The following is a 9,960-nucleotide window of genomic DNA, read 5'->3' as shown; positions in this document are numbered from 1 at the left end:
GTGCCTTTGCCGTGCGTGTGTGTGTGTGTGTGTGTGTGTGTGTGTGTGTATGTGTGTGTGTGTGTAAAATCTCATTGGTTCCCACACCAACTATGCAAAGTAGGTAATAAAAGTAGGTATAGACACACCTTGTCAATCTTAAAGCACTAAAGCAATTATCCTTAAATATATATAAATAGTATTTATATAGTATAGAATAGTATGTTATATTGATTCATCTGTTATATTGATTCAACCCAGCCATGTGTATAATAATAACTCCAGTTAATTCTTTTTCCTGTTAGAATTCTCTAGACTCTGTTGGTATTGCTGGGTTAATATCCTAGCATTTGATAAACTTTAGGTAATTGATTTTGCTCTTATTTCCAAGGACACAGTTCCAAGCATGCTATTCTCTTGCTCAAAGAATACTTTAGTGACTCCTGAGATAAATACTGACATCTCATTATGACAGTGAAGGGCATCCATAATAAGGTGTCAATCTCTTCATAAGTAAAAAATAGAGGGGCCTCAGACACTTCCTAGCTGAGTGACCTTGGGCAAGTCACTTAACTCCCATTGTCTAGCCCTTTCCATTCTTCTGTCTTAGAATGGATGCTCCAAGAGAAGGTAAAGGTTTAAAAAAAAGAGAGAGAGAAAGAAGCATTTTGGGGGCANGTGTGTGTGTGTGTGTGTGTGTGTGTGTGTGTGTAAAAGAGAGAGAGAGAGAGAGAGAGTGTGTGAGAGTGTGTGTGAGTGAGTATTGGGGGGAAAGAGGCATTCGAGTCTTCTCCCACAAGGAATGAGACTTCACCTTTAGCCAAGGTAGTAATGGAGACCAAGAGCCCAATTCCAAATGGAGAGTCTTGGACAAAGGAGGTGCAGGGCAGCTTTACCCAGGACCCTTTAGGGTCAGAACCCCAGATCCCCAGAATCAACTCTCCCCCCAAGACCCTCCGTTTTTCCATTCCCTCATTCTGGCTTTCAAGATACCTAACAATCTCCCCCAGTCCCACTTCTCCCACAAAGACCCCTCTTCTCTCTAACCGAGGTGGTCCAGAGGAGCACCATACTGGCTTCCTCTCCTACCTCTGCCCCAACACACTAGTCATCACCCTGCCCTTCCCTGGTCCTTCTTCTCCCTCTTTCGAAAGGGAATTGGGGGTGATGAGTCACTCTTATCCCTGGAAAGCCTTACGGTAGCCACCTCGAATCCTTGGCCTGTGCTGCCACCTGCTGGTGTGGTCAGGGAGGGCGGAGCTGGTTCATGTTGGTTTTTGAGATGTGACAAGTTGGTTGAGTTGGTTAAAGGCTTTGTTTGTTAGCCCTGGTTAGGGATTCAGACCCGATATGAGTTCTGTTGTGTTCCCTGACACCATGAATTTCTTCCATCAACCTCTGAAATGGGTTATGTAAATCCCAAAGGATACCAGGAGTTCATGTGACAGGACCAGTACAAAACTTTTTTCCCTGCACCTGTATAGTGCCTGTTAGATAATAGACATTTAATAACTCCCTGATGATGTATTGACTGATTGGTCATTCATCTAGTCTGTACTGAGTGCACGGACAAGACAAATTCCTTACGGCCAAGGACCCTGCAGTGTAGTTGGAGAGAAAAGATCCGAGTCTTTTCTAGATGACTAGTGTTGGCCTGTGATGTCTGCCCATGATCATGTTTTATCTAAACTTTGAATCTCTGACAACACTTAGCAAAGTAGGGAGTTGAACAAATATTTGCTGAATGAATGAATTAGAGGACCAGACTATCTCTGTGTGTGTGATATAGCGATGGTGTCAGACTCATTAGAAATCTCTTAGATAACCATAAATTAATATTTCTGCTTCATTGTATTTTTATTTGTTTTGTTAAACAAAGAAACATCTTTGATAACCATAAATTAATATTATTTCTGCTTTATTGTATTTTTGTTTGTTTCCCAATTACATTTTTTTGAAACTTACTTTCTGTCTTAGAATCAATAGTAAGCATTGGTTCCAAGGCAGAAGAGTGTTGTACAAAGGTTATGTACTCCAGCTGTGTGACCCTGGGCAAGTCACTTGACACCCAATGCCCACCCTTACCACTCTTCCACCTATAAGTCAATACATAGAAGCTAAGGGTTTAAAAACAAAAACAAAACAAAAAAAAGTTATGTACTAAGATGAAGTCCTTCCCATCCTTCAAGTCCAGTTCAGCAGCTAGCACTTACATGAAGTCTTCCATAATAACCTCTTCACCTCAGCCAATAGTAATCTCCCTTTCTCTCACTCTTTAGATATTCCCAAGTATTTGTTTCCCTCCTGTGCACCTCTAGCATTCTTTTTTAAAACCCTTACCATCTGTCTTAGTATTCATTCTAAGACAGAAAAACAGGAAGGGCTAGGCAATCAGGGTTAAGTGACTTTCCCAGGATCATACAGCTACGAAGTATCTGAGGTCAGATTTTAATTCAAGTCCTTCTGACTGCAGGCATGGTGCTCTATCCACTGTGTTTCCTCACCGTCCCTGCACCTATAGCGTTCTAATTTGTATCATAATTATTTCTATCTCTATCTTGTCTCCTCTACCAGATTTTAAGTTTATTAAGAGTAGGCACCACGTTTTTATTTACCTCTAAACTCCTCTAGGACCTAACTTAGCGCCTTACATGTCAAACATTCAGGAAATGTTTGTTGACTTTAAATGATGTTATTGTGAACCACTGATGGAAGGTGATAGACTTTGAGTTGTTTTTCTAGAAGTGGGGTGGTTTGGCATTGAGCCATCCATATGCTCATGTTCCCCCCCCCCACCGCAACCCTTGTGATCAACCTATTTGTGAAATGAGTGAATGAAATTAAGGGTGTTGTGGAACAGAAATTTCCTCTTTGCTGGTCTATAAGTAGAGCCCATGATTCTGACTTCATTGGCATTGTATTTGAACCAAGATCTCCCTCCAATTTTTTCAGTCCACGTCATGGCTACGAAAGCCTAATAATACCTTACATTCTGCAGTGCTATTAACTTTTTTCATCCTCACTATATTCCTAGAAGGCATACCGTATTTTTTTTTTTGAACTCTTGATTTCTATCTTAGAATTAATACTGGTAGTCCTTACCATTCTTCTGCCTTGGAATTTCTAAGGCAGAAAAGCAGTAAGGGCTAGGCAATGTGGCTTAAGTGACTTGCTGAGACGCACAGCTAGGAAGTGTCTGAATTCACATTTGAACCCAGGACCTCTTGTCTCTGGGCCTGGCTCTCAATCCACTGAGCCACCCAGCTGCCCCCTAGAAATTTATTTTCCTGAGTTTTAGACCAGGTTCTGCCTGCTCTCCCTTGCCTTCCTCTTTCTCCATTCCCTTCTCCCCTCTCATTGATTTTCTAATCCAACCATCTGAGGCTTGACTGATTGTAGTACAGTGTAGACATAAATACACACCTGTTTAAGACGCCGTCCTTCCTCTCTCCACTATGGTTACCACTTAGCAAAACTTGGCCAAGAGGGAGCCAACGAGACAGCCAACAACATTAGAAACCCTAAGGGCACTTGGGACCAGAATGTCCCTATGAACTCGCTAGGAAAAGGTATCTTAACCACTTGTCTAGCTCTGATTGGCAAGCAGCGATGACCCCCCACCTCCAGTTTCCCCAAGCGCCTCTCTTCTTTAGTACCACGCATCCATCCCCCTCCGTGAAGCTGGGCCGGAACAGGGCCATTCGCTCGCTCACCTCTTTCCTCCTCCTCCTCCTCTCCCTTTGCAGATTGTAACGTAGCAGACCCAGCCATGGCCACCACCCAGCTGGGCCCAGGTCCGGCTCCACCACCACCCCTCAATGAGAGTAGTGCCCCCGGAGCCCCGCACGGTCCCCCGGCTGGCCTTCGGACAGAGGGTCCTGGTGGTCCAGGAGGCCCAGGAAAGTCGGCCGCTCAGTTTGTCTATGTCTTCACTACCCACCTTGCGAACACGTGAGTGCTGCTGGGGGAGAACGCGGTTCCGGCCCTGCCCCCAAGATCTCCCCTGGGGGTGCCTCTGTCCAGATGTCCTAGCGAATCCCTCGGGGCACCCACGGGAGGGCCAGCTCGGAGAGGGCAGGGGAAAGGTCTTGAACCTGCTTTCCTTCTGTGTGCCGTTAGCCCTAAGCACGCTTTTCTTTCGGCCTTTCTCTTTCTCCTGCTTCCCCATCCAGGGCGGCTGAGGCAGTATTGCAAGGCCGAGTTGACTCCATTCTGGCCTACCACCAGCAAAATGTACCCCGTGCCAAGCTTGACCAGGTGAGTATGTGCCTAGGCCAGGGAGGGTCCGATCCAGAGCTTTTCCTGGGTGGTGGGCGTGAGGGGATGGTGTTGGGGGACGGTGTAATACTCTGAGAGGAGGGAGGGTTCCTTTGCCTTTGCCTTCTCCCTCATCCTTCGCCTTTATGCCCCTGCAGGCTCCAAAGGTGCCACCTACGTCGGAACCACTTCCCTTGAGCACAGCCTCAGCCGGCACCCCACAGTCCCAGCCGGCCCCTCTACCACCCCCTCCACCACCCCCTGGCAGCGCCCCCCCAGCTCTTCCTGCCTCCCTGCCTCCAGAGGGGCCACCTGAGGATGCACACAGGGATCTAACGCCCAACTCCGTGGGGGCCACCAGTAGCAATGCAACAGGGGGAACCCACCCCAACACCCCTACGGCTGCCACTGCCACAAACCCTCTGGCCCCAGGGGGGGACCCTGGGGGTGCCCCTGGAGGCCCTGCCTTGCTAGGGGAGGGCACCCCCACGGGCAATGGGCAGCGAGCCCTGACTGGCTCTGAGGGCCTATCAAAGGAACAGCTGGAGCACCGGGAGCGCTCCTTACAGACACTACGGGACATCGAGCGGCTGCTGCTTCGGAGCGGGGAGACCGAACCCTTCCTCAAGGCCCCTCCAGGGGCCGCAGGCGAGGGGGGACCACCAGCACCGGCCCCCCCAGCACCCCAACAACCCCCGGGGCCCCCACCTGGAGGCCTGAAGAAATACGAGGAGCCCCTCCAGTCTATGATTTCCCAGACGCAGAGCCTCGGGGGTCCTGGGCTGGAGCACGAGGTACCAGGCCACCACCCAGGCGGCGACATGGGGCAGCAGATGAACATCATGATGCAGCGGCTGAGCCAGGACAGCCTGACGCCCGAACAGGTGGCCTGGCGTAAGCTGCAGGAGGAATATTACGAGGAGAAGCGACGGAAAGAGGAGCAAATTGGCCTCCACGGAGGACGGCCCCTGCAGGAGATGATGCTGTCCCAGGGCATGGGGGGCATGATGGTCCGGGGGCCCCCGCCTCCTTACCACAGCAAACCTGGGGACCAGTGGCCTCCGGGAATGGGGGCCCAGCTTCGGGGGCCCATGGACGTCCAGGACCCGATGCAGCTCCGGGGAGGGCACCCGTTTCCTGGACCCCGTTTCCCTGGCAACCAGATGCAACGGGTCTCTGGATTTGGAGGCATGCAAAGCATGCCTATGGAAGTGCCCATGAATGCCATGCAGAGGCCTGTGAGGCCAGGCATGGGCTGGACAGAAGACTTGCCCCCAATGGGGGGGCCAGGCAACTTTGTGCAGGGCGCCGTGCCCTATCCTGGCGGGCAGAGTGAGGCAGAGAGATTCATGACCCCCAGGGCCCGTGAGGAGCTGCTGCGGCACCAGCTGCTGGAGAAGCGGACGATGGGCATGCAGCGCCCGCTGGGCATGGCAGGCAATGCCATGGGGCAGGGCATGGAGATGGAGCGGATGATTCAGGCCCATCGACAGATGGAACCAACCATGTTCCCTGGGCAGATGGCAGGCGGGGAGGGCCTGGCAGGTGCCCCCATGAGCATGGAATTTGGGGGCAGCAGAGGTCTCCTGAGCCCTCCAATGGGGCAGTCTGGCCTGAGGGACGTGGATGCCCCCATGGGGCCCGGCAACTTGAATATGAATATGAATGTCAACATGAACATGAACATGAATCTTAATGTGCAGATGACCCCTCAGCAGCAGATGTTGATGTCCCAAAAGATGCGGGGTCCTGCAGACATGATGGGCCCTCAAGGCCTGGCTCCTGAGGAGCTGGCCCGTGTCCGGGCCCAGAACGGCAGTGGCATGATGGGGGCACCCCAAAAGATGCTTATGCCTTCCCAGTTCCCCAATCAGGGCCAACAGGGCTTCTCCAGTGGGCAAGGACCCTACCCTGCCATGCCTCAAGACATGGGTAATGCCCCTGACATGTTCAGCCCTGATCAGGGCTCTATGCCTGTGGGCAATCTGGGTACCACACGGCTCAGTCACATGCCCCTTCCCCCAGCACCCAACCCTCCCCCTCCTGCCCCCATGCACCCGGCCCCAGCTAGAGGGCTGGGCCGACGGCCCTCGGACCTCACCATCAGTATTAACCAAATGGGCTCGCCAGGTATGGGTCACCTGAAGTCACCTACCCTTAGTCAGGTGCATTCGCCCTTGGTCACTTCACCTTCTGCCAACCTCAAGTCACCCCAGACACCCTCTCAGATGGTGCCTCTGCCTTCTGCTAACCCCCCAGGACCCCTCAAGTCTCCCCAGGTCCTCAGCTCTTCCCTCAGCGTCCGTTCACCTACTGGCTCACCCAGCCGGCTCAAGTCTCCCTCCATGGCAGTGCCCTCCCCAGGCTGGGTGCCCTCACCTAAGACGGCCATGCCGAGTCCAGGTGTCAACCAGAACAAGCAGCCATCTCTCAACTTGAACTCTTCCAATACCATGAGCAACCTGGAGCAAGGTGAGTTGTCCTCAGGGCAAAGACAAGTGGAGAGAGGCAGCTCGGAGCTCGGAGGGAAGGCCTCGCTCCTACCAAGGGCGGATGGGTCTGGAGGCTGGTCTAGGACGACTGACCCAGAGGCACTAGATAGAACCCCAGGGAGGAGGGCGTTCCGAAGGGGAGTCAGAAATGCATAGGATCGTAGGGCCTAGAGCTGGAAGGACTCTTCATTGGGTTGGCGTTGTACACAGGAAGAACTTGAGGCCCAGAGAATTGAGGTTTCTCCAGAGTGACAGAGGTCCAAACCGAGATTCAGGCCCTGGTTCTTTGACTCCAAGTTCAATGGCCTTAACCTCGTTAATTTGCCAGTGGCCGTAGGCAGAAAGGACGGGCACCTGAAGCTCCTAGCTGTAAAGGGAGACATTATTACGATGCTGGCCCTACAAGAACCCCCTAACCTCAGGATCTGTGTCCAAGAAGCAAGTGGGTGCTGGGGTGAGTCTGCTGAGATATCAAGTTAGTAGTCGGTAGCGCAGGAGTGGTCAGGCTGGTCACGCAGGCCGAGGGGAAGCCATCCCTGGCCCGTCTCTGGGAAGCCTTCCAGAAGCATCACCTCTGTCTCTCTCCTCTCTCCTGTAGGTGCCCTCCCTCCCAGCGGCCCTCGGAGTAGCTCCTCTGCCCCACCTGCCAATCCCCCCGGAGGCATCATGAACCCCAGCCTGCCTTTTACTTCTTCCCCAGATCCTGCCCCTTCCCAGAACCCTTTGTCGCTGATGATGTCTCAGATGTCCAAATATGCCATGCCCAGCTCCACTCCCCTATACCACAATGCCATCAAGACCATTGCCACCTCGGATGATGAGCTTCTGCCCGATAGGCCTATGCTTCCACCGGGGACCATGCCAGGTGGGAAACCAACATTCCTGAAGTCGTGGCCTTTTGGTTCTTGCCCCCTGAGGAAGAATAGGAGGGAAGGGATGTTGGCCGTCCACAACCATAGAAGGGGCTAAGGGACCAGGAGAGGCTAATGGCCCTTACCCCATGGGATGCAGATGAGCTATAAAGGATGACGGTGCTGGCAAGAATTGTGGCAGTAACAGGAGTGACCATTAATAATCCTTTCTGCTCACATAGGGCAGAGATAGACGTAGATATGTATATATCTATATGTATGTATATATGACCACATATGTACATATGTATAAAAGTGTGTGGCACATTATATATACATATGTGTATGCATTTTTCCCTTGAACAAGAGCTCTGAGAATTAGGGAGGAGCAGGGCTGCTGCTTCTCCCTGTTACAGTCAGGGTACTTGAGGTCCAAGAGGTTCCCCAGATGCCCCAACTTGGGCTTCCTTGCTGCTGCCCTAGGGATGCTGATACGGGGACGATAGGAACCAGAATCCCCAAAGCCAACCATACCGACCTTTAGGGAGATGGAATGAGGGAGATGGTGAGTAGGTGCCAGGCCTCATCAAAGACAAGGCAGGTGAAGGCTGAAAGGGTTGCCGCTTCCCTCTCCTATCGCAGAAGGCATGTGTGACCCCTTTGTCCTTTCCTTTCAGGGATCAACACCAATCAGCCCAACCAGTTGCACCTGAACTCGGCAGCTGCCCAGAGCCCCATGGGCATGAACCTGCCTGGCCAACAGCCCCTGTCTCACGAGCCCCCACCTGCCATGCTGCCCTCACCCAACCCAATGGGCTCCAACATTCCGCTGCACCCCAATGCACAGGGGCCTGGTGGTCCCCCGCCAAACTCCATGATGATGCCCCCTGGTGCCCCAGACTCCCTGAACCCCTCTTGTGGTCCCATGCCCAACACATCCCAAATGATGTCCTCTAACCAGCTGGTGTTTCCCCCTCGGCTGCAACAGCCCCATGGTGCCATGCCCCCTGGGGGAGGTGGCGGTGGGGGTCCTGGCATGCAGCAACATTATCCTCCTGGGATGCCCTTGCCCCCCGAGGACCTGCCTAGTCAACCATCAGGCCCCATGCCACCCCAGCAGCATCTGATGGGAAAGGGGCTGGCAGGGCGAATGGGCGAGCCATATCCTCCAGGAGTGCTACCAGGTGTGGCTTCAGTGCTGAATGACCCTGAGCTGAGCGAGGTGATCCGACCCACCCCAACAGGCATTCCTGAATTCGACCTGTCCCGGATCATCCCCTCGGAGAAACCCAGCAGCACCCTGCAATACTTCCCCAAAAGCGAGAACCAGCCTCCCAAAACTCAGCCCCCCAACCTCCACCTCATGAACCTTCAGAACATGATGGCTGAGCAGACCCCTTCCCGGCCCCCCAACATCCCAGGTCAGCAGGGTGTCCAGAGGGGTCTCAACATGTCCATGTGCCACCCCGGACAGATGCCCTTATTGGGCAGGACAGGTGTGCCCCCACAGCAAGGCATGATGCCCCATGGCCTCCATCAGGGGGTCATGTCCCCCCCTCAAGGCCTCATGGCTCAGCAGAATTTCATGCTGATGAAGCAGCGGGGTGTAGGGGGCGAAGTATACAGTCAACCCCCCCATATGCTCTCTCCCCAAGGCTCCCTAATGGGCCCTCCGCCCCAGCAGAACCTTATGGTGTCCCACCCTCTGCGGCAGCGCAGTGTGTCTTTGGACAGCCAGATGGGCTACCTCCCTGGTCCTGGCAACATGGCCAACCTACCCTTCTAGCCAGCTTGGGATAGGGAGGTGGGGCATGTGGGTATAGGAGGTGGGGAGGATCTGGTATGGGAAATTTTACAAACTTAAAAAACTCATCCCCTACAACTTTTGAATGGCCTAGTGTCATGGGGTGGGGGGGTGGGGGGCCTTGTGTGTTGGAGTGGCATCTGTGGAAACCAGATATGCTGTTGGCTTGGGGTGAAATAGTTGGGGGTGGGAGGGGGGATTGTTAATTTTGGTTTGGGTTTTTATTCGGTTTCAGCCCCCAGGACTCCCTCTTTTCCTCCCTTTTCCTCCCTATTCTAGTTTCTTGGAAGTTTGTTCTCCCCCTTTGTTGGTTACTCAGCATCAGTGAATTAACATGTGTTTGTTGGTCCCAAACTATGCTGGGACGAGGGCGAGAGATATCCAAGAAGGAGAAGACATGGCCTGTCTCTTTCCTTTTCTGCTTTTGTCTCTGTCTTTCTGACTTGCCACCTTTAGGTCTCTGTCCTTCTCCAGTCTCTTGGTTTTCCTCTCTTGCTCTCCACTTCCCTTTTTCCTCCTGTCTTCCCATCTCACCACTCCCTCAGACTCCCAAGTGGTGTAGCTGATGCCTCTATTC

At 52.8% G+C, this 9,960-nt stretch overlaps 1 protein-coding gene across 1 annotated transcript in view; it reads left to right on the top strand.

The window, feature by feature from the left end:
• BCL9L (BCL9 like) overlaps positions 1-9,449 on the top strand; it is an 11,167-nt gene extending 1,718 nt beyond the window's left edge. Inside the window, exons 3-7 of the mRNA XM_044666370.1 lie at positions 3,726-3,930; positions 4,152-4,236; positions 4,395-6,708; positions 7,327-7,593; positions 8,257-9,449. Of these exons, the coding sequence (XP_044522305.1) occupies positions 3,726-3,930; positions 4,152-4,236; positions 4,395-6,708; positions 7,327-7,593; positions 8,257-9,365 (3,980 nt within the window). The 3' untranslated portion in view covers positions 9,366-9,449. The remainder of the gene's footprint in view (positions 1-3,725; positions 3,931-4,151; positions 4,237-4,394; positions 6,709-7,326; positions 7,594-8,256) is intronic.
• Positions 9,450-9,960: the final 511 nt, after the last annotated feature.

This window comes from Gracilinanus agilis, chromosome 3 (genome assembly GCF_016433145.1).
Source record: "Gracilinanus agilis isolate LMUSP501 chromosome 3, AgileGrace, whole genome shotgun sequence".
In the NCBI taxonomy this organism is placed as follows: domain Eukaryota; kingdom Metazoa; phylum Chordata; class Mammalia; order Didelphimorphia; family Didelphidae; genus Gracilinanus; species Gracilinanus agilis.
Note: the sequence above shows the minus strand (reverse complement) of the source record. Positions and strands in the feature narration are given on the sequence as shown.